The 23,439-nt window shown below is 51.1% G+C and overlaps 8 protein-coding genes across 8 annotated transcripts, besides 2 other annotated features; 4 read left to right on the top strand and 4 right to left on the bottom strand.

The window, feature by feature from the left end:
• Positions 1-958: 958 nt before the first annotated feature.
• Positions 959-3,327, bottom strand: NFIA_064570 (transcription factor TFIIIB subunit BRF1; the record flags this gene model as incomplete). The annotated part of the gene is made up of 3 exons (XM_001263189.1): positions 959-2,584; positions 2,641-2,849; positions 2,904-3,327. 3 exons carry the CDS (start codon positions 3,325-3,327, stop codon positions 959-961), a joined length of 2,259 nt encoding a protein of 752 aa, XP_001263190.1.
• Positions 3,328-4,968: 1,641 nt separating this feature from the next.
• NFIA_064560 (putative copper resistance-associated P-type ATPase) lies at positions 4,969-8,736 on the top strand (the record flags this gene model as incomplete). The annotated part of the gene is made up of 1 exon (XM_001263188.1): positions 4,969-8,736. One exon carries the CDS (start codon positions 4,969-4,971, stop codon positions 8,734-8,736), a length of 3,768 nt encoding a protein of 1,255 aa, XP_001263189.1.
• Positions 5,396-5,420: a microsatellite.
• Positions 8,737-9,118: 382 nt separating the features above from the next.
• Positions 9,119-11,012, bottom strand: NFIA_064550 (crossover junction endonuclease MUS81; the record flags this gene model as incomplete). The annotated part of the gene is made up of 3 exons (XM_001263187.1): positions 9,119-10,243; positions 10,292-10,865; positions 10,921-11,012. 3 exons carry the CDS (start codon positions 11,010-11,012, stop codon positions 9,119-9,121), a joined length of 1,791 nt encoding a protein of 596 aa, XP_001263188.1.
• Positions 11,013-11,604: 592 nt separating this feature from the next.
• On the top strand, positions 11,605-13,851 carry NFIA_064540 (DUF3292 domain-containing protein; the record flags this gene model as incomplete). Its single annotated transcript, XM_001263186.1, has 5 exons — positions 11,605-11,892; positions 11,939-12,148; positions 12,205-12,716; positions 12,777-13,004; positions 13,059-13,851. 5 exons carry the CDS (start codon positions 11,605-11,607, stop codon positions 13,849-13,851), a joined length of 2,031 nt encoding a protein of 676 aa, XP_001263187.1.
• Positions 13,852-14,092: 241 nt separating this feature from the next.
• On the bottom strand, positions 14,093-15,049 carry NFIA_064530 (SDR family oxidoreductase; the record flags this gene model as incomplete). The annotated part of the gene is made up of 1 exon (XM_001263185.1): positions 14,093-15,049. One exon carries the CDS (start codon positions 15,047-15,049, stop codon positions 14,093-14,095), a length of 957 nt encoding a protein of 318 aa, XP_001263186.1.
• Positions 15,050-16,063: 1,014 nt separating this feature from the next.
• On the top strand, positions 16,064-18,312 carry NFIA_064520 (putative C6 transcription factor; the record flags this gene model as incomplete). Its single annotated transcript, XM_001263184.1, has 4 exons — positions 16,064-16,187; positions 16,304-16,436; positions 16,508-17,586; positions 17,639-18,312. 4 exons carry the CDS (start codon positions 16,064-16,066, stop codon positions 18,310-18,312), a joined length of 2,010 nt encoding a protein of 669 aa, XP_001263185.1.
• A 1,288-nt stretch (positions 18,313-19,600) lies between these two features.
• NFIA_064510 (uncharacterized protein) lies at positions 19,601-20,313 on the top strand (the record flags this gene model as incomplete). The annotated part of the gene is made up of 3 exons (XM_001263183.1): positions 19,601-19,686; positions 19,890-20,008; positions 20,084-20,313. The coding sequence occupies 3 exons, from the start codon at positions 19,601-19,603 to the stop codon at positions 20,311-20,313; spliced, it is 435 nt and encodes a 144-aa protein (XP_001263184.1).
• Positions 19,916-19,967: a microsatellite.
• Positions 20,314-20,774: 461 nt separating the features above from the next.
• On the bottom strand, positions 20,775-23,259 carry NFIA_064500 (ChAPs family protein; the record flags this gene model as incomplete). Its single annotated transcript, XM_001263182.1, has 7 exons — positions 20,775-20,942; positions 20,997-21,371; positions 21,429-22,381; positions 22,437-22,717; positions 22,774-22,898; positions 22,997-23,126; positions 23,237-23,259. The coding sequence occupies 7 exons, from the start codon at positions 23,257-23,259 to the stop codon at positions 20,775-20,777; spliced, it is 2,055 nt and encodes a 684-aa protein (XP_001263183.1).
• Positions 23,260-23,439: the final 180 nt, after the last annotated feature.

The following is a 23,439-nucleotide window of genomic DNA, read 5'->3' as shown; positions in this document are numbered from 1 at the left end:
CATACGACTTCTCATCACGGTTATCTTTCTTTCCAAAACTTCCGGCAGGGGTGACCCCTTGTTCTGGTGAGGGTCCGCATCAGCTAGATCTGTCCTAGCCGTTAGACAAAGTCCCATTATAGAAGCTGGAGCCAGAAGGCGATGATCACAAGCATATAGTTCAGTCCTTATTGCTGTGGAATGGCAAAGAAAGCTTGTGTGGGGCAGTCGTACTTGAATGCACAATGACGCCGAGTCAAATGAGTGAGCTTCTGACAGTACTTTCGTGACGGTGATGGATGATGGGAGAGGAAACTGGTGGGAAGTGGTTGACAAGAGGAATCTCACCGTGTACTACTCTATCCACACCCATCACAACCACGTGACGAAGGCAGCGCAATCGTGGTTCCCATAAAACTACAAAAATAATACATCAGATGAAGCAGAATTGTCTTGTGAATCCAGGAAAATATATACATACAAAGTGCTGCACATTTTGCCCGCATATCGTGTAATTGGGATAGAAGGGCGGACTTTTGGAGCAGCGCCAATTTCCCCATGGGGAGTAGCCCTATTGCGCATGGAATGTGGACGGCCAAAAATAGCTAGATTCCATATTTCATAGTGGGCTGTTCGTGGTAGACGATCTTCTGCCACTCTAAATAATGATTGACTAGTACTGAACTCTGATTGATGGCTGGCTAGCTACAGGGAGGCGCTCATTCCTACTGACGATCGATTACCTGGTCAAGTAACTCGATACTCCGGGACGGGCAAAAGGTGATCGCTGATCAAGAGACTGGAAAAAAATCTCCGCACTCCGGCAGCAGGTCGAGAGGCTTTTATTTTTGATCTTAATAGATCCTCAACGGTCCTGCATCTGACCGTCTAGCTCTAGACTTGGTGCTCAGAGGATAGGTGCATAAGATCAGATGCATTTCAAAGCTTGCGCCACACACCGCGCTTGTCTCAGTTCTACCTAATCGCTGCCATAATCACTTTCATCGTCGTAGTAGTCGCCATACTGCCCTGCAAAGGCAGCATCGACACCGTCCGGGTCCTCCTCATAGTCATCCTCCTCGTCGTCGTAGTCGTCCATTTCTTCGTCCGGAATCTTTTCTGACTCAGGTGCTGGTCCGAGCACCTCCTCGTTGGTATGTGCGCGTTCAATTTTGCCAACCTGTACTCCCGGCTGAAGGGGTTTCTCCCCTGGAAACTGTGCGGGCCTCGGAGGGGGAGCGGGAGAGGCGGCAGGCTTGGCAGGTGCCAGTGAAATCGCCCGCGGTTCCACACTGGCACTGCGGCGTGAAGCCACACTCTGGCTTCGACTCCGGCTCCTGCTCATACTCTCCGCCTTGGCCTTGGCAGCCTCGTCGGCCCCTTCATCGCCGAACAATGACTCCAAAAGGCGATAGTTGATCTTCTTACTAAACCCTCTGCGTTCGAGCATGCGACGAGTTGCTTCGGCCGGAGTAGATGCCCTGGTGCTTCTGCCATCCGCATCATCCCCGTCCCCTTCAAGGTAGGTGACGTCTCCCAGCCTGCCCCTTCGGCGTTTACGAGGCTTACGCATTCCTGGCTGGGAGTCTGCCTCCGCCAGGGCTCGTTTCAAGGCCTTGGCTTGTTGTGTCCGCAAGTAGTCCTTGTTCTCGTGCACCCAAATTCGTTCTTTGATTTCAACTTCGGCTGAAGATAGAAGACAGTTGGCGACCTCAGGATCATCTTCGAATTCGGAGGCGTCAATTTCTGCTCGGTCAGAAACTTTGTTCTCTTGCTCCTGGCCCGAAGCCACACTCTCAATCATGTTAGAGCCTTTCGATAATAGAGCCGTCATCTCATTTTCAAGGGCTTCCTCCGATGCAATCTGATCAGGGGTTGGCGGCGGCAGCTTCGGTCGTTTGGGCGCAGCAGGGCGAGCCGATTTTGCTATTGCCGATTCTTGTCCAACTTCCGATACAACCTCGTTGAGCACAGAGGTTACTGATGCTCGCCGTCGGCCACTGTCCGCCGTGGTCAGCGCCGGGTCAATGGGGAGACTAGGAATAGCGAAGCCATCAGCATCAAGACGCCTTGGCTCAGCAGGAGTCGCGTCCTGCATGTCTCCCTCGATCTCAGCCGCGGTGTCCGAGGCCTTTCTTTTTACGCTTCGTGATGGCTTTCTTCCCTCTCTGGCTCTGGTAAAGGAAGGGGGATCATGTGCATTCTCCAGTTGCACAGAGCGAAACTGATCGACCGTAAGCTCAGCGCTCTCCGTTGAGCTAAATTCATTCAAACGCTGGTTAATGGTGATTTCGGTGACTTTCACCACATAAACGACCTCACGAACGGTTCGACGAAAATTGTTCATTCGAGCTGCAAGGATCAAAGCAGCGCCACAAATACCGGCCGGACGTCGACCGGTAGTCATCCAATCACGGTTCATTCGCTGAACAATGCGCACTGCCTCGCTGGCAACTTGCATCGTCGCAGTCCCAAATTCGAGTTGCTTGGCGAACCGATAGATCAAACTCTCTGGATCGATCGGGTTCATCAAAAAGACATTACCGCCAAGACGTAGTTCATCTAGTAGGGCCTTGTAGGTTCGACCGAGTTTGAATACATTGACCTAAACGGAGTTAGCGAGTGTACGGACCCAGAATCTAATTGCCGTAGATTACTCACCATCAGTACGTCGGCAAAATCAATAAGCATGACAGTGTTTCCATCTTGTCGTCGACAGGCGATATACAGACAGACAGCTGCAACCGTCTTCGTCCGACGACCTTGGATGAAGTTTAAGCCGACAGCGAGCTTGAAAACTTGACCAGCGGCTTTCATGGCACTCTCCGGGATGTTCAGAGCACGACTTAGTTGGTTTATATAACGAGTTCCTTGCCAAAGTCAGCACGAGCTAGTCGAAAGATGAGGGGCAAGGAATACCATACCGTTTTGTTCTGTGATTTCTCGACTCTCCATAGCACCTCCTCGTTGAAAGCCCGGTCCATAGCTGCGGACATGGGTTTGGTCTTCACCGACGAACGTTCCTTGAACGACCGCTGCACCCGATGATGTTTCACCGAAAGTGACTTCGGAGACAATATTTGCCTCACTAATGACAGTACCACAGCCCGAGCAAACCTTTTGACCGTCATCCTCCACAATATGAGGAGCTGGACATCCAGGATTGGGACATGTAGTGGTCTTAGGATGGGTAGTAGGCCTGGCGGCCTGGGGGCGTGCGATTGGTTGAGGCCGTTTAATCGGAGTCGGAGTAGGAGCCTTGAGGCTCGCCAAACGGCCTACCGGCGGAGCTCTCGGACCACTCCTAGGGGTCATGGAGGGACGCATGTTAGGTCTAAAGGCAGACATCATGCACAACGTGGTGTTATCGGAGGAGAGGCTGAGTTGAAATTGACCAAATAACCTTAGACTGGAAGGTGTACCTCAGATAGGCGGGGCGTTGAGCATAACGGACAAGGGTTTACGAAGAAGCAAACAACGTGCTATAGATCAGTCCTTGATAGTAAGAGTACAACAATTGTGCTCTGAACCTCATATACGGCGCCGTTGAGTGGACCAATCACGAAAAGGAGGGTCGAGTCTTAGAGTTCCAAAAAGGGAAAAAAATAGTGGGCTGGGGGAAGGAAAAATGTCCAGAGAACCGGGAAGGAGACAAGTGAGCAAGCACTCCGAGGTCGACCAGAATAGATAACAATTATATATGGGATATTTTGAAATTATCGAACGAAAGAGCAAGAGCCACCAGTCATAACCCCCAGTAACAAATGAAAAATAGGGACGAAGGAAGTCTCGATGGCGGGTGAAGACGATGAAGAAGGATGAGAAGAACACGAGATTTGCTGGGCGGCGACTTTGGACGCGTCAAATTTTGTCCGGATCAGTCACGGTGGCCCAGTGGGATTGTCACGTGATATAGTGCTTCAGGGAGCGGCGGTTCGATTCTCGGGGAGAGAACATTTTATAGAATCAATTGAAGGCAGTTTAAGAAGTCATTTCGGTTTAACGGCGGACCTTCCATTCCATTTTTAATTGTGATCCATTACTGTTCTAACCCCTGACTTCAAGGACCTGTACTCTACCGACAAAGAAGAGATCGATCTCACCTTATAGATATGAAGACTCCGTACCTTAGTCTAATATCCCCGTCGTCATTTTCCTCGCAAGATGTCGGAATTCATACTATAGGTAAAGAGTACAGCTGTAGGTATCGTACGGAGTACTCCGTACAGCAGATCTAATCATTATCAAATTAGCTTGTCGCTAGAAGTGGTTCCTCCCCGGATTCAATGGATGTTCGCCACTCGGTTCTACTCCGTCGGTTCCGTTCCGTCACCAGAGATTAACATCACAACTGCAACGATGTCCACGAGATAGCCTTTCAAGGCCAATGAAACACCATCAGATGTGTTTGGCTGGGCCTCTTGCATTCCAGGGGAATCATGGGACTGACGTTACCTTGCGCTGTGGTATGCCGCGAATCCACCATTGAATCATATTTGGGCCTTCCGTTACGATGCGAGATTTGTGCGTGGTTTAGTGTATCTTGGAGATCCACACTTTGGAGCTTCAGGATGAACTACGCATAAAAGTCGCATTTTCGCCTCGTTTCGACTGCAATCGTCTACGTCAAACTTACTCTTTATTAATGATGAAGAATCTGTATTCCGAAGGACTCCTAGATAGTCATTTGTCATCAGTTGCACTTCAAAAAGCATGCGATCCCCTGTTCCCGCTGCTGCACTTCAGTATCACACATGCTCTTTTCTTTCATACTGCACACTCTCATCATCATTGACAGGACATACAGCTTGTACAAGATCTGTCGAAACTGCAATTGCAAATAGAAATCCCGGCTGACTGGCGTTGCCTTTACCGATTTGCCATTGTCCATCTGGGGCAGCCTGACCGTACCCAACCTGGGCTATCGCCTTTCTTTCAGGTCTTCTGAGTTGAGCATACATCTTCCTCTGAAATCTGACACCGATAACCATGCCTACGGAAACGAGGTCTCTTCCAGCTTCGTCCCCTGTAGCGTCGGATGCACGTTGCCTCACAAGCGTGTTTTTCGTTGGCAATGTGCATTGCTCTTCGTGCGTCGCGTACATCACCGAGGTTCTCTCAGAAGAACCAGGGGTGGAAAACATCTCAGTTTCTATCTTGACGCATGAAGTCCGCGTGCTGCACAGCTTAGACTCGAAGCCAGCAGACTTAGCCAGGGCCCTCCTTCGAGCAGCCTTCGAAGTCCATAATGTTACCACATACGATTATGATGGCACGGTAATCTCCGATCTTGATACAACCTCAGAATCTGGAGTTTTCTCTGCCCTCCATTCCCCTGCATCCGCCTCGGCTTCCGAAAACAGGCGGCATATCCTCAATTGCGATGCTTGCAGGAAAGAAGAATTGGAGCGACAGACAGCAGCATCAGCAGCAGCAGCAGCGGAGACATCAAAAGAAGCTACTGCGACTCCTTCGACAAATGTCAAAGCCCAAAACTGCTATGACGTTGAGAGTCCTGTTCCTCGAAAGTCTCTAGCAGATGCGAGTAGCTCAACCGTCGTGAGTGACACTCAGCAGGTGCTTTCGCCGGGTGATAAAGAGTTCAATGCTCGTATCAGCATTGGTGGGATGACTTGTGCATCGTGCGTCAATACTGTTACAAAAGAGGTCCAACAGCTCGACTTTGTCCGTGAGGTGACCGTCAATCTTCTCACCAATAGTGCAACGCTGCTCTATACAGGCCCTCAAACAAACATCGACAAGATTGTTGACCTGATAGAAGACATCGGTTATGAAGCTTCTGTGGACGAAGTCGAGCCGGTCGTTACAACGGCACATTCGTCTCCAGCCTATCTCGCCGAAATTGCCATTGGTGGAATGACCTGTGGCTCCTGTTCTGCGACCATCACCCGAGGGCTTGAAGAAATGCCCTTTGTGACGGAAGTTTCTGTGAATCTCCTGGCTCACAGTGGCAGAGTTCAGTTTGTGGGACGGGAAAATGTCGATGCCATTTTGGAGAAAATTGATGGCCTTGGTTACGAGGCCTCGCTCGACAACATCCAACCTGTGGTCGTGAACAACGAAGAGGATAAAAACCAGAAACGGACAGTCTCAATTCGCGTGGATGGCATGTTCTGCCACCATTGTCCGAAGCGGGTTCTCGACTCTTTGAAGGTGTTTCCCGACGTGGAATGCGAACGAACATTGTCCCTCAACAACAACGTGCTGAAAGTTACATATACGCCTGACCCTCCTTCGTTGACAATCCGGGCCATCATTCAGGCCATTGAGTCAGCGCATGATGCTTTCCAGGCGTCTGTCTTCCATCCTCCGAGTCTCGAAGATCGATCTCGTGCCATGCAGCTGCACGAACGTCGCCGATTGCTAATGCGCTTTACCTTTGTTTTGCTGGTGGCGATCCCAACTTTCTTGATCGGCATTGTCTTCATGAGCCTTGTGTCATCGAATAACGGGGTTAGGAAATATTTAGAGCAGCCGATGTGGACTGGAAGTGTCTCCCGGATGGAATGGGCCCTCTTCATCATGACCACGCCAGTCATGTTCTATGGCACAGACATTTTCCACGTACGAGCCATGAAAGAGATATATTCACTTTGGCGACCAGGAAGCCGCACTCCAATCCTGCGAAGATTCTATCGCTTCGGCAGCATGAATCTTCTGATTTCCGCTGGCACCACAGTGGCCTACGTGTCTTCGTTGGCTGTTCTCATCATGGATGCTGCCGCGAACTCATCCACCAGCAGCCACAGCACAACATATTTCGACTCGGTGGTATTTCTGACGTTGTTCATCCTCGCTGGTCGATTCATGGAAGCCTACAGCAAGGCGCGGACAGGAGATGCAGTTGCGTCTCTTGGAAAGCTCAGGCCCTCTGAAGCAATATTGGTCGAAAAGTCCACCCCTATCGATCAGACTGGATCTGGAGAATCATCGTCGCTTGAGAGTCAACAGCGAATTGCAGTTGATCTCCTCGAAATCGGAGACGTTGTCAGCATCCCTCACGGCGCCTCCCCTCCCGCAGATGGTGTCATCATTGGTCCGAATATCTACCAGTTCGACGAGAGTTCCTTGACTGGAGAATCCAAGTGGGTGCAAAAATCAGCGGGTCACCAAGTTTTCACGGGATCTGTGAATGTTGGCCAGCCCGTGAAAATCAAGATTACTGCCCTCGGCGGTTCTTCCATGCTGGACCAGATCATCAACGTGGTCCGCGAGGGACAGAGCAGACGAGCTCCTCTGGAAAGGGTTGCAGACGTACTCACATCCCATTTCGTGCCCGTGATCACTCTCATAGCAATCCTCACATTTATCATCTGGCTCTCTCTCGGGCTTTCTGGAGCGTTGCCCCCGGACTACCTTGACACAGCACGGGGTGGCTGGGCTTTTTGGAGCCTAGAGTTTGCAATTGCTGTGTTCGTTGTTGCCTGCCCCTGTGGGTTGGCCCTTGCTGCCCCTACAGCCCTCTTTGTGGGCGGCGGGTTGGCTGCCAGACACGGCATTCTCGTCAAAGGCGGAGGAGAGGCGTTCCAAGAAGCGAGCCGCCTCAACGCGATCGTCTTCGACAAGACTGGTACTCTCACAGAGGGCGGTAGTCTAAAGGTGTCTGATCATGAAGTCCTTGCTATGGACGCTGATCAGATTCAAGTCGCCTGGAAGCTTGCTCAGCAGCTGGAGGAAAGCAGCAATCACCCAATCGCTCAGGCGGTTTCTGCTTTTTGCAAGGGGCGCTCGGAAATTCCCGTCGTAGCCTCCGACATTGAAGAAAAATCCGGACGAGGCATGATGGGCACCTTCACCGTCTCGATCAATGATCCTGCATCAAGCTCCTCGACGACAGTAGTCTATGAAGCCGCGATTGGCAACGAGGCTCTTCTCCAGAGCCTTACTTCTGCGGTAGACACTTCCCGTCTTTCTGATCTGCTGAAGGAGTACCAGTCCGCAGGAAAATCCACTGCCATCCTCTCCCTCCGCAAAATCGAGCCAACGTCCACACACAAACCCTCGTTCACGCCCGCGATTGTCTTTGCCACAACTGATGCGATCCGCCCACAGGCCTCAGAACTCATCTCTCAGCTCCGCAAGCGGAACGTCGATGTCTTCATGTGCACAGGGGATAACCAAACCACCGCCTACGCCGTCGCAGACATGGTCGGCATCTCCCGGTCCAATGTAATGGCCAACGTTATGCCAGCCGGCAAAGCGGAGTTTGTCCGCAAGGTCCAGGACGGCCTGTACCCCGTCCGAAACGAAGACGAAGCCGAAAGTCAAACGAACCGATCCGGCTCACGGTCGATCGTCGCCTTCGTCGGCGACGGTGTTAACGACTCACCCGCTCTCGCAGCCGCCGACGTCAGTATCGCCATGGCGTCCGGCTCTGACGTCGCCATGAACTCGGCTAGCTTCATCCTCCTCAACTCCGAGCTGGATACCATTCTCCAGCTTGTCCTCCTCAGCCGGCGCGTCTTCAACCGCGTCAAGATGAACTTTGGCTGGGCGGTTGTGTATAATCTCTGCCTTGTGCCTGTTGCTGCGGGCGTGTTCTATCCCATCGTCAGTGGGCAGAAGCATATGATGATGGACGGCGAGATGGTCACCGTCAATGACCACTGGAGGCTTAGTCCGGTGTGGGCTGCGTTGGCTATGGCGTTGAGCAGCGTTTCGGTTATCTGCAGTAGTCTTGCTCTCGCAATTGACGGGCGGACGATTAAGAAAATGTTGGGTCGGTCTAGGTCTTGATGCAGTTGGTTGAGAGTTTTCATCATGTCACATGTTGGCGTCGTTTATTAAAAGGGCATCGGAATGGCAGTATGACTGTTACGATTGCGAATGACTTATGATTGTAATACCCATCATATGCTTATTTTATTGTCTTATCGACAACGAAGTTGTCATTCATTGTATCTTAATGACTACGGCTTATTGCCATTAATTGTATTTATCAGGATGTATCCTTCCCTCAAGTTCAAGATAATAGATTCATTTGGAGATATGAGTTTCAACCATCAATAAAAAAAGCTTCATGGATATTGTGCATCTTACCCTATGGTAGATTCTAACAGTAAACTATTTTCCCAGACACCAAGCTAAGTGGCCTGTAGGACAGCCACTTCGTTGAAGGTCATCCGTCCGTACCCCAAATGTCGGCAATCTTCTTACTGAGAACTTTGCCCATCTTCTTACGCCCAACTAATGTCTTTGTCCGCTCAAAAACCATATCTTCTCGACCCTTCTCGTCTAGTTTCTCGAACGCCTCGATGAACTCTCGCGGAGTGGACCAGCGTTTTTGAATTTCAAGGGCCTTCTCCCCCGTCACGCCCCTCGTGCACATGAGCATCTTAAGGAAAACATCTCGGAGGGATAGGATATCGGATTTGGAAGTAAGCGCGGAGAAGGTGGAGAAGGTGACGGAGTATGTTACTGATGGATCACGAGCTCGAAGTCGCTCAAGTGTTGTAAGGTAGGACTGAGCCGAAGACAGTTGTCGGCTTGGGATCAGGCTGAGGGTATGTGTTGGTGGCGAAAAGCAGTACATCTTCTGCAGGAGAAATGTCATCCGAGCCAGATAGCGGATCGTATCATCGAGATTCCGCGTCTGTTTGACGAAGTAGCCGTTGACGACCTGCGTCGAGGCGATGGCGGATGCCATCATTTCCTGATATTTCATGGCGCTGGCACTGCCGATATCGTGGGTAATGGCGAACTCTTCGATGAGATAGATGACGTTCTGGATGCCGGAGCGACGGAGACGGAATTTCTGTTCGTGAAACCGCCCGTCTTTGATAGAACCGAGGAGATCGTCCATCCTTTTCCGCTCCACGATCCAATCCAACATCACCTCGTTGCATTCCTCGCCGTATTGTGAAAGGAAAGTAGGGTCATTGCATCTGGCAACCCACATTGCATCTCCCAGTTCCAGGGCACGTACCTCTGGGGTGATGCCTTTTTTGCTTAGCTCATTGGCAATGTAGTCGCGGTCTTTGGATGATCGGACCTCGCGCGTGTCCAGTACCAGCTGGATTGTGAAACTATTGGCAGGAAGTGTGATAGGTTCGATTCTGATCTCATCAATAGGATCTCTTCCTCGATCGTTGTCTTGTATTTGAATGGGTTCCTCGTTGTTATCATCTAGGGATTCTGGGACAACGATATTGTTGTCGTTATCCCTAAGCCCCGAGGCAGCACTGGCGCTTGTATTGCTTTGAACATAAGTACTCGAGTCACCTTGATCGATCGACAATGTGTCCTGTCAACGTCAGATTTCTGCTTCTTCATTCTTTACTATGTGCCGTACTGTTTGATGCCTGAAAGTCAACGTAGTTGAATCTCCCCCGGGCAAAGTCTTCTTGATTCTCTTCGCAACTTCCCAACCTTCCTCAGTTAGCGCATACCTCCGGAGGGGCCGTCCATGCTCGTAAACAAGCTCCTTTTGGAGAAGCATCTTCATCGAATTCCAAGCGGTGTAGAATTTGGAAGGGTCAGGAGGGGCCGTGAAAGAACTATCGCAATGTGGCTGAGCTTTCTCGATCAACTGAGCTTTCGTCAAGCCTTGAGATGCATTCTCATCCAGTGTTGCTAGACCTAAGAGTAGCGCGTAGGGACCGGAGCGCAGAGACGGCACATATGGCTTTGCTTTCCGTGGTTTCTTCGCTGGCGGATCGTCAACACCCTCGTCGGATGTTCTTTTGCTAGCTGCTGCCTTCTGAGGGTGTTCAGGCATCGGTAGCCCGTTTTCTTCACAGTACGCCTTCAGTTTCTCCGTCAAGCGCTCACATAGCTTCGGCCCAAGTCCGTTCAGCTGTTGCGCCTCGGATGGATGCTGAAAGACGAGCGGACAAGCCTTCATCGACTCATAGGCTTTCTTGTATCTGGCATTATATGAGCTTGGCTGATTGAGAGAAATTGTCCAATAAGTATACTGACACTGTGACGCCTTTGCTGTTCCGTTCGCGAGCCTGATCTAGCCATTCTTTGATCCACCCCAGGAGCAGGGGGTTCGCACAGCTCTCACTCATTCTTCCTTCGGTCTACCAGCGTTTCATCCATCGAATGTTCATAATGGTCACTGAGACATCAGCGATGTGCTGCTTTCATGGAACTCTCAGTGAAATGAGTCTGATAAACGCGTTCTGTTGGATTTCGCGTGCATTTCCACTTTTGGCAAGATGAGGGAGGTGTGGCGTTGTTTGTGTGGCGCAGATGGCATAATATAAACCGTTCATCGAGCTTAGTCACGTGATCAATAGCGTCCTTGCCCTCTTTGGAGAGCCTCAGGCTGCAAATATTGAGGCCTTAGGTTTCTCAATGGTTCTGAGAACACGAGTTGAGTGCTGTTGATCTAGACTAGGTATCCATCGTACCTTATGATCTTGCGAGCTCTTGACACGGACCAAGGGAATCCAGATCTCTGGACGACCAGTGGTTGTTCAGCAACAAGATAATTGCAGAGGATGACGTCGACGGTCCCCGCAAACAAGAGACCTACCTAAGAACATGCAGAGTTGCAGACATAAAAGTGAATGCGCCTCCATGATGTAAATTAATCCATCGTTGAATGCAATGTGTTTCTCGGTTTGATCAATATCTTCAGTTTGTGCGATTGGAATAATGTCTGATGCACCAGAGTCCCTTCGCGCGCCCGAGCCTATATCGGCAGGGCTCGACAAGAGTTCACACAATGATGAAAAGAGGCAAGATGACGATATTGGGCCAACTGACAGCCATGTACTCTCTCAGGTAGAGCCCGAGGAAGAGGCCAAAGGACTGGCTCAGAAAGCTGGAGTCACCAACGATGTCTCAGACATTGGATGGGCAGAATCTGACAAAATCGAGGAGAGGATTGTGACGGGATTGTCGAATGAGGATCTCTGGATGCTAATTCGTCGGTTCAATAAGGTATGCTTGCTTTCAAGCCCTCGAAAGGAAATGCTGACAAGTGCAGCAAATCTACTGCGTCAAAGCTGTTCCGAATCCCCCATTACAGAGGCTGGATCTTAATCGGGCAGAAGATGAGAATTTCTCCCCAGATAAGCTGAGGGCTACCCTGGAGAGATTCTATACAACAGTGGTTATTGGCTTGACCAGTCTTGTTAAGCACATCGCTAGGCTTCGCTCATGGAGAGAGCCTCGGCGAACAGCAGCCTTTTGCGCAGTACGCTCGTCCCACGTTGTGGCCAGTGGCCCATGAAGACTAAACAATATATACAGGTATACTCCGTAGCCTGGCTTTTGGATCTTCTCGTTCCCACACTCTTTGGTACGATGCTAGTTCTGGTTGTCTGGCCTCAATCCCGGAAGATCCTGTTCCCTCCCGCACCTCTTGCCCTGGTCGATAAATCTACTGGTGGAGTGCAGAAACCCAAGGCGGGAGTGCTCGGTTCCCATGACAGTGTGACGGGGGCTCCGGAGAAATATAAAGGTGAAGCCGCCGAGCAAGAAGCAAGTAATCTAATCACCAGTGTTGCCACGGTTGCTGTGGGAAGCGCTGCCGGCAAACATGATCAAGGCACACCCGAAGATGCTCCCATGGAATCATCAGTCCCGGACGCGATGGATATCGTGTCTAAGACAGCCGATGCACAAGCTGCTGCTAGTGGAGAAGTGCCAGCCGATACTCACGACAAGACCAGGCAACCTATGAAGGAGACGGTGCTGAACGGCGCAAATCTGGCAATGCGAGTCCTCAGTGATATCATTGATACTTACGAGAGGTTTGGAAAGTAAGCGTTGTGATCACGATACATAGTAGTCGCCCCACGGTTCTGACGTCCTGGCTGCAGTGCTCTCTCACCAACACCACCTTTTTCGGCCTCAACCCCTTGCCTTCGTCTATCCAGCGTGCTCGCGGCCGGATTTCTGGGGTCATTACTGACTTCAAGCTATATGTTCGTCAAGTTGAGCACTTTTCTTTTTGGATTTGTCTTTTTTGGTGATCCAGTTCTTCAACGTCTCATGAGCTACTTGAATCATGAATTCCCACATTGGCAAAAGCTTCTCGAATTGCAAAAGTATGGGTGGACCCTAAAAGACACATGACAGACCGTCTGCTGACCACGTATTAGTTCCCTCTTGAAAGGAGTTCCCACTAATGCTCAGCTTACCCTCACACTTCTTCGCATTGGTGAATCGAATGCCGCACCCTTACCGCCGCCCCCTTCAAGCTCTCTCCATAAAGCTCCGTCAAGGCCCGCCTCGATCCACCACGATCAACTGGCCTTGGGAGCCACCGACGAGGAAATCAACCGTGCTGCGGCACCTGAGCCGAAACAAGACGCAGCGCAAGAGCTTCACGAAGGCGAAAAGCCCAAGAAAAAGAATCTTGGTGCCAGAATAATCGGGTTTTTCAAGGGCACCACAGCGACAGGAATCGAGACCAAGCTCGCCGTTGATCGGGTCCGCGCCCAAGCGGGATCAACTCATGCGAAGAATCATGTCGGTATCCTGCGCAAGAAAGGCCTAGAGACCTTGCCCTACGGCCCTGTAGAGTTCGACGCAAGATACAAGGGTAAACGAGGCAATGTGGTGATTGACTCCTCCCAGCAGCCGCCGCTACTATACTTCACGACAGACCCGACTGTCACCCAGGGCGATTACAGATTGGATAGTAGAAAGAAAGGCACAGTGCTCTTCACAATACCGGTCACGGAAATCCAGGAAATGCGCAAGATCGGCGGGATGGGGTGGAAGGGGAAATTGGCTGCTGGCTGGGCTGTTGGCAGCAAGGAAGTTGTGGATGGCTTGGTCATCATTGGGAAGCATCCGCACGATTCCTATCAGCTTACAGCGATGAGTACTCGGAACGAACTGTTCAACCGCTTGGTTGCCATTGACGGACAGGTTTGGGAAAGCTTTTAATCATCATCCTACATTTACTGAAATACTCCTAGGTTTGGAAATGATGGTCCTGGATGATATCCAGACCCCCCTGAACCCGTGGACGGACGGCTAGATTGAAGCTCTTATAACCTTTTAATGATTCATTATAATCTGATCGTTTACTGTCTACATACTTTTCATTTGGAGCATTATCAAATTCCAGGGTCTAGCAGATATGTATAAGTCTATTAGCAGTTGAAGTCCAGTTATACTAATATCCTCATTTCCCTAACACCTCCTGCTCGTAATAATCTTTAACAGCCTGCTCAAATGACGAGTCACGCTTGAATCCAAGAGCAATAGCCTGAGAATTATCAAATCGCGTAGGCCACGAATCCAGAATCGGCCTCAGCGTCGGATCCTCCTTCTCCTTCAAAAGCGCCAGCTTATCCTTCCCGCCCACGTTCTCCAGCGCATCCATCATCTCCTGCACCGTGACGCAGATACCAGGCACATTGATCGACCGGATATGCGGAGGCAACGCATCACCCGGCAACGACAGCGTAAGAACAAGGTTCTGCACAAGCGTCCGCGGCGAACAGAGCCATGATTTGAACGATCGATCCTCAACCGGAATCACACACTCCTTCCCCGCCAACGGCTCCCGAATCATCCCCGAGAGAAACGACGAGGCTGCCGCAGTCGGTTGTCCCGGGCGCACCGAGATCGTGGGAAACCGGAGCGTGAACCCCGTGATAAAGCCGCGCCTTGTGTACTCGTTGACAAGAGTCTCGCAGATTAGCTTCTCGGCGCCGTATGAGCCCTGCGGCGTGGGGGTGACGCTGTCGTCGACCACGTCGGGAAGCGGTCGGCCGTAGACGGCTTGGCTGGATGAGTAGATGAACCGGACACCAGGGCAGGTCCTGCGAAGGGCCTCGAGGAGGGTGCGAGTCGCGTCGACGTTGACGCTCATTCCGAGGTCGAAGTTGGCTTCGGAGCCGGAGGACATGATGCCGTGGAAGGCGAAGACGGCGTCGAGGCTTTTGTCCACTACCGATTCTGCGCCGGCGAGTAGATCGGCTTTGATGGTCTTTACATTCTGGGGGTATTTGACGCCCTTGGGGATGGGGGGCTCGTGGATATCGGTCAATGTGAGGTGGTAGGAGGGGTCATTGAGGAGCTCCTTTGCGAGCAATTGGCCGATGAAGCCGGCGGCACCTGTAATGAGGATTTGCATATTGAGTCTTGTCATTTGATCGAGTCAAGGTGAGGTATTTGCGAAATGAAAGATGGAGGAAACATGGTCTTTGTGAAGAGTTGTCGCATCAACTTATTTCGATGTGTAGTGGGGTCTCCGCATTCGCATCAAGTCCGAGGCGATTTTCTTCTTTCTCCGCAGCCGGACTTGAGCCGGTGATGTCGTTGAGACTGATTGAAGTGAGGGAGAGCTTGAACCTGCAGTGATTTGAGTCGCCATCACTTGTGGAGCTTCCAAATACGGATCAGTAAGTAATTTTCCTACTTCAGAAAGTGGTGAGGCGAGAGTGCGAGTGAAGTGAACGCGACGACAGCATGATGCTTTGTATGCGGGGCTTGCATTTGGAGACATCAACCAGCAATCATTGACATGCCACTGTTGATACACAAGGAGCACCGATAGAATGGCGTTGAGAATGATGGATGATGGGTGTGTTCGAAGAAAACCGGCTGGCGAAACTGCTCTATACCCTACTCTATATTCCACTCTGCCCCCCAATATATCTCCGTACCCCAGGTTTCGACCCCAGACTGTAGCTTCTGCAGGAATTCGATGGATGTCCGTCGTCGCATATCAAGATATTTCTATGATAGAGAAAACTTACGAGCGACAATAAGATATCATTATCATAACCTCTATCTTCATGCCATGTAGCTGGTTAAACCAGCCATCTTCTCTCATAGGCATTTTCGACTCCAACTCGGGCGGGGTCGAATCTTGGTCCCTCCCACGTTTTCTGTCATCCCCCACGCCTTTCACTCGAGCACCCCTTCGACTCATCCGACCCATCTGCTCTTTTTCATGTTGATGCAAAATCTGAATGACAACAATTCGCATATCATTGATCATCATACACACGTCCATAGATCGCTCCACTTCCGACAGCTGATTGCAGCGCTCCAAATCGCGAGTCAGCGACGGTTGGTTGTATTACTCGCATAGTACCGGAGCATCCCCGATTAGTCGTCCTAGTCAATAAACAATCAATTAATTATGGATCGATCCGACCTCAAGCGTTCGTCTTCTGATGCCGGTCTCGAGTCTCCAAGACGATATGATCGCGGTTCCTCCGTTCTCGACGCCCGACCTCCTCCTAGAGTCTCCAAAGCCCGTGCTTGTGAGTGACCCCGACTCGGCTTTCTGAGCGCCTCGTCGCAACGACGCAGAGACGCAAGGATCGCGGAATATTCTTACATCTCGGTGGAACTTCAAGCTGATGTTAGGAACGTGCAGGTGCGGAGTGCAAACGGCATAAGATCAAATGCGAGTTCAAACCAGGCGAAACTAGCTGCACCAAATGCACGCGCAGCGGCATCAAGTGTGTAGTCAATGACTTCTCGCAGAAGTTTGTTGATGACGATGGGATGTATGTTTTCTTGACGTGTATCTTTTTGTTATCTTATAGATTTCTTGATATGCTGATGGCTCATCGTCAAGATGGAAATCGCAAGCTGCTTCCGCTATTCACCAGCTCCAAGCGGCTGTGCGCGACCTTCTCCACCAGAACGGACTTCCAGAGATCTCCACGTATGCTTCAGGCGACCCTCAGAACGGACCCAGCCCGGTAGCTTCGCATACGAACGGACATCGTGCTTCAATAGACAACTCACAACCGAGTCAGGGACAGAATGCGACGGGTGCCGTGATGGATGTTACTCGAGAACCTTCGCAGGAGCCGGACCTGCAGGGCCCGGAGCTGGTGCCGGCCCCTATGCGCAGCCTTTACGAAGTCACGAAACTACGAAACCTACGAAACAATCCTGTGGAGAAACCGAGGCTGACCCTGCTGGAGGAGGATTTCATATCGCGGGGGTTAATTTCTCTCCACGAGGCCGAGGAACTCTTCGCATACTTCAGTCGGACGATGAACCAGCTTCTCTGGGGAGGAATCATCCTCGTGCATCGAGATCTAACCTCTGTGCGACGAGCCTCAACACTGCTTTCTGCGGCTGTTCTTACCGTCGCTGCACTTCACATTCCCAATCGCAACGAGACGTTGAATCGATGCTACAGCGAGTACGTCTCCCTCGTGTCGAGCATGTCTCTGACGCGGGCTCATACTCTGGACGATATCCGTGGTCTCTGCGTCGGTGCATTCTGGCTGTCTGAGCTGAGCTGGAAGCTCTCTGGCCATGCTGTCCGAATAGCAACGGAGCTGGGCCTCCACCAGAGCTACCAGCGGATGATCCGAGGTCATAGCGATCAATACGAGCGTGCACAACTATGGTACCTACTATATGTCTGCGACCATCATTTCAGCATCGCCTACGGCCGACCACCCGTCATCCATGAAGACGTCTCGATCAAGAATTATGAGACATTCCTCCAGTCACCAATGGTCGTCCCTGGTGACATTCGGCTGCTGGCACAAGTCGCCTTGTTCATGATTCTTACGGAGGCCTATCGAATGTTTGGAAGCGATACGGAACAGGCACTTACGGAGGAAGATTTTGGCCAACTGAGAGTTTACAACGTTGCGGTTGATCAATGGCGCCTCCTCTGGCAACCACGATCAGGTAAGCCAGTATGCCATCATTCTCACAGCACTATCTAATTATCGCGGTGTAGCCGATAGCCCATACGTAAGGACGTATCCATCAAAAGGAGTGGTCCTGCATTACCATTTCGCAAAGTTCCAGCTGAATTCGCTCTCTCTTCGCGCGCTGTCACCGTCCAATACCCCAGTATTCTCCATGGATCGGAAAGAATCGGCCAACATCGCCATTTCATCCGCCATGGCCTGTCTGAATATGGTATTGGAGGAACAGGATATCCGCGATGCCATTGTGGGTGTCCCTATTTTCACCCATACCATGGTCACCTTTTCCGCAGTCTTCCTGCTCAAGGTTGCCGTGAACTGGAATTCAGCCTACCTTAGTATCGACGGCCGCCAGGTGCGCCGTCTGGTGGAGCGAGTCATCGAGTTGTTGAACTGTGTGTCCGCTGGTGAAAGACATCTTACAAGGCACATTGCGCGCGGCCTAAGCAAGATGCTAGAGCGATTCGATTCATGGGAAACTGCGTGGCAGGCTGGCCGACCTGCCAACGCCGGAGGACTCCCCGTGGGAGGTACAGGAGCTGTTGACCGACCAGAGGGTGAGGTACCAGGCGGTGCGAATGCCATGGCCCAGGGATTTCCGCCACCGGACCTCATCTACGACATGGTTGGCACTTATGGTTTTGGGTTAGACGAGAATCTGCTTGACCCTAGCATGGCTAATTTTGAATTTCTGGCGCAATAAATTTGTCCTTTGTTCTTGATACCCAGGAAGACAGGTTGTATATTTGAAATAAGAGAGTATATATAATATCGAATTCTAACAAGATCGGGAATGTTGTTGTTGTTATTGTCTGTTGACGCTTTGCCACGGCAATACCGAATCCTGCCCCCCCTGCATGACACCCACAAGCAGCCAGACTCAAGCGGGATATGTTGTGCCTGGGCAGATGGTCCGTGCGAGTCTCCAATTCGGGTTAGATCCGGAGAAGCTGCTGCTGATTGAAATTTTGGTAGTGACCTGTAAATTACCGTACGCAAGATGTTTCACTTACTGACATCATCATTATTCCTGCTTACATTATGCTCTGCTTGTTTAATAGCCACGCACTGGTCTCTTATAGCCACAACAAACCTTGCTGTCCTCTTTCTGAGAATTTTGACCAGACAACGCTTCCATCCTTCCTCCTACACGGAACCATCGCTGTATTTCATCAATGCGATTAAGTGTTTCTGCCTCTATTTTGTCTTGAGACAAACTCATATTACAGAGGACATTGTCTATATGTTCGCTGACAGGACACTTTCAAGCTTATTCTTCATAGGCCATCACAGTCAGGAAAGCTAAGAAACGAGGACGTGTGCGAGAGGGCTCCAAACCGGACGGGAAGCATTCATCCTAGGTGCACAATGGACACGCACTGATGACGAGCAGTCATTGGTTGGACGTTGCTTTTCGCGTTATCCACACTGTCTGGGCCTAAAGCCGACGTCGTCACATACTCTCAAAGTCCCAAGAACAAGCCGCAGCTTCAGCTCTCTTCTCTCTGTGTCCATCTGCTGCTCCTGATACAGTCCCTGCTTAGCTTTCCCCAGCTCGCACTTACGGCTGGTCTCTGCCCATGTTTCTGTCATTGCTGACCGGCGACTCTTGTCGTTGCCCCTCTCGCTTCTTCCTCCCTCCCTGTCTGCTGAAGTAATGGCCGCTCATTCCGTTCCCCTCCCCCCTTGGGGGCAGGATCTGGTTCTGATGGATTATGCTACCACCTAATCTCTAGCCGTAGTAGCTAGGTAGACCTACCTCCCCTGCGCCCTACCTACCCTTCTCCTCAGCCGTTTCCCTCTATAATTCCCTCTTTCCTCCCTTCCCATCCTTCTGTCGTCTCCTTTCCTCTCAAGTAGTCTCAGTCTCTTCTCTCACTCCCGACGCCCCCGGGTCTCTTAATCGTCCTTTCCATCCATACCTCTCTGCCATTGACCCGGCCTTTCTTTCTCTCTCTTCTGTATAAGCCACTTTTCCATCCTAAATCACCATGTCCACCCGTAAGAGAAAGCAAGAAGCCGAGGAGGAGGAAGAACTCCAGGCGCTTCCTAGCGACGAAAGCGAAGAGGAAGAAGAGTAAGTTTCTTATCTTTCTGCTGTTGCACGCTTCCTCCACCTATCGCACGCTCCGTGCTCTGGCTCTGCGCCAGGCGCTGAACGAGACTCGTCGCATCTACTCTCCCGCATCATCACGCGCCATCGACGCTCATCCACCTCCCTTACTATCATTCACACCTCATTCAAGAGAACAAAAAGCTAACTCACACTCCCTTGTTTAGATACGAAGACTCCGACGTAGGCGAAAGCGAAGAAGAAGAAGGTAGCGAAGAAGAAGAGGAGCTCGAAGAAGACGAAGGCGAAGGCGAAGAAGAAGAGGAAGAGCCCGCCAAGGACAAAGGTATCTCCATCTCTATCTCTGTCCCTTCTCTGCCCATATTCAATACTCTTCGCATCTAACATTCTTCACCCCCAGCTCCTCCCTCCAAGCGAAGAAAGACAGCCCCCGAAAAAGAGGCCAAAGAGAACGGCAACGGCGTCCCTGCCGAAGACGAGGATGAAGAAGACGGAGAAGGCGAGCCAGAAGATGAAGAGCCTGCGGACACCGCCAAAACCAGCGCTCCTGCTGCTGCGGCGACCAAGGCTAAGGGGAGCACTGTTCCCGCGGAGGCTGAGGTTGACGTTGGGGAGGAGGATGAGGAGTAATTTATTCTCCTGTTGTTGTGTTAGGCTTCTGGTGAGCGGATACTGGCTTCAGGGCGGATTCAGGATAGCTATATGTCTGAGATAATATGCTGAGTTGAATTGAAAATGGAAAACTATTTGATGTCAATGCGATGTAAGGCTCACCTACTAAAAGGTCTGAAGTGGATGTACGGAGGATTGCTACCCTTTCTATGTTTTATGGTTACCGTGCTCTAGATCTGCGGAAGAGCATCCACAGTGTGGAACGCTCTCTATGACCATTCCCTAGGAGAATAATAGGAACCATAGGAAACGTTGCATTAATTAATCTGCCTTTACCCTCCCAGCCCGTGCACTCTCTGCATTACATAGCCACGGTAGAGGCGGAGCTACTTTATTCACTATACGTGAGGATATGTATACTGTGACTAAGACGACGAGGTATATCAGTGGACTATCGCGTCGCGGCGAGAGTTCCAGGTTTAGGCATCGCTTCCGCTGCTGCGAAAGGTCGCGCAGAGCTGGCAGTATTGGTGTGTGAGGTCAAGGACGGGCTGCGGCAGATTCGTCGCCTGCACGATGCTGCGAACCTTGACGGCTCCTTCGTCCTCGATCAGTTTCCGGATGAGGTAGAGTAACTCCGGAGAAAACTGCGCACAGTCAGTCATTGTGCGGTCACTGACAAACTCAAAGCAGAAACATACCTCAGAATACCAGCGATATTGCCATGCGATAAGCCGAATCAGGGAGCCTAGCATGCCTCGCGTGTCGTTCCGGTTTTCGTACATCTTCAGGATTCCGCGCATGGCCTTGGGCGAGAACCGAATAGACAGGCAGTGCTGATAGGCTTCGATCGCTTCGTCGAAGTGATGCAGGCGCTCCGCAAGTTCGCCCAGGATCTCCCATTCGGTTGCTGACTTCTTGTACTCGATCGCTTGCTGCCGGAATTGAGCCATCTCCGTGCGCCAGATGGTATAGATGCGAAGATCTTCGTATAGGACCATGAAGAGGTTATCAAGCCAGCGCTCACACAAACGCTTGTTCTTGAATTGTGTGTACGAAGAATGCGACGGGTCGGCCTAGGAATTCAACATCAGCATCCCAGGAAGAAGTAAAGGAGAGGTAGATAAACTCACATCATCGTTGCCTGACTTGACGACTTCTGATGCCATCGATTGCTCTGGTTTCTCAATAGAACTCTCTACTTGCTCCTCGTTCACTCCATTGCCGTTGGCTGCAGTTTCGGCCGATGGATCTACATCCTCGGCTCCAGACCCGTCTTCATTCTCACCATTACCATTGGTCTCAACACCCTGGCTCTCAGCGACAGAGTCAGATTTACCGGGTTTCGATGTGGAGTGCTGGCGCTCAACTCGGTACTCCTCTTCCATCACGAAGACCTCGCTGCGGATCTTGAGTAGCTGGTCCCAGCCGATCGATGCGGCAATCTTTGTCAGTAGGTTGTAGGCCTTTAAAAATGTGCCTTGGTATGATGCAGCGTGCAGTTTTCTCAGCGACGGATGGATATAGTCGTGAGGGTCTCCCTGTTTAGGTTGTCCCTCGTCAATTTCATCCAATATGCTCTCTGCAAGAATAGGAAGCATAATGCGTGACGGCTGCGGCATTCTAGGCGTGTCCTTGTCCTGATACGTGAACATGGGACACGAGTTTAGGGTAAGGAGCGCTAAGTCCCATTGCTCGAGCGATACGTATACCTCGGCCAGCCGAGCCCATGTGCTGAATTCGCTCGGTGCGGCCGTCACAGCACGTTTCGCGCATTCCAGGGCCAATTCACCTTCTCCCTTGCTCATGCAGAACGCTGCTTGGCAATCAAGTAGTGCATAGTCCATCGGCACGTCTTGCAAAGCATCATACATCAACCGTACAGCCTGTACTTCTTCATCTGCCATTAACAGAACCCTTGCCAACAGCGACGAAACCTCTACATCTCGTGTGCGAAGTTTCTCGAACAAATTCACTCCGGAGGTATAGCGGCCGGTTGTCTGGATGTACTTGAGAAGACCTGCTGTGAGATGGTTGCTGACGGTACTTGGTACTTGGGTTTCCGGATCGGAGCTGAGCTGCCTCCCTATAAGTTCTTGTCAGCCTATGTCCATCTCAGCAGAATTTGCAAGGCAGCGCACCCAGGAAGAATAGCCTCTCCGCAGCATCCAGAAACTTATGCTCCATCTCCGTGTTGGTTACTGGGTTGAATCGTCGAACACCGACGATTTTTCTGATGGCATCACCACTACCGTCGTCCGCGTAAGAATATGCTCTCAGTACACCGCAGAGGAAGGTTTCGAGCCACAGGGCCTCCGTAGCAACACGCTTATCGCCTCGCTCATCGATGCAATAGCTCTCCAGACTCCCTGGTATCTTCACTTCGACACGCATATCGAGATGCGAGAAGGCATTGTAACAGCTGCGCAAACGTTAACCATAACAGAACCATTGCGTTCGTTCATTCGAGTTTCTGACCAGTAGATTCCAGAAACCACCTTGTGTGTCTTATCTAGAGGAGAAAAGGTAAGCGTGTTTACGTAGGCGGCCAGGCTGGCGGAGGACGAGGCATCGACGCCGGTGACATGATGGTAAACTCCAGTCTATGAGAATTAAAGTCTAGTTAGTCCACTGAAATTGAAAACAGACTGTCTACTAAGTCGCCGCAATATTATACGAAGGTCGCTGCCACGAAACGTACCTGCCGGTTTGCGTTGGTCTTCGGCTGCTTGACCAAGTATACCAGGTCTGGGGGACCTAATTCTCGTAGACTCTGGAGCGACTCCGTTCGCGCATCGACAGCAGCAAAGATCTCATCCTCTTCGTAAATCCTAGAAGCATGTTAGGGGTCAATCGCAAACCAATGGCGTCGACCAAAGACAACGGCGTAGAGAGCAAGCCTCTCCGCAGGAACACGTAAATTGAGGGGGAAGCAACATACTCAGGAACAGCTGGCGCAACCATGGCGCTGGCAGGAGCGCAGTCAATTCCGCTTATGGGGCAAACTCAGACAGTGGGAAGTAAAATGCGGCTTAACTGTTTTCCAGCGTCAGATGGTGCAGTAGTCGCAGATGGGCTGCAGACTCGGTGATTATTCCCAGTCGTCGTAATCCGTAACAAAGGGACGCCGATCAGACCCGTATC

Source organism: Aspergillus fischeri, genomic scaffold, assembly GCF_000149645.3.
Source record: "Aspergillus fischeri NRRL 181 1099437636252 genomic scaffold, whole genome shotgun sequence".
Classification (NCBI taxonomy): domain Eukaryota; kingdom Fungi; phylum Ascomycota; class Eurotiomycetes; order Eurotiales; family Aspergillaceae; genus Aspergillus; species Aspergillus fischeri.
The sequence above is the reverse complement of the archived record's forward strand: the minus strand, read 5'-3'. Positions and strand labels throughout refer to the sequence as shown.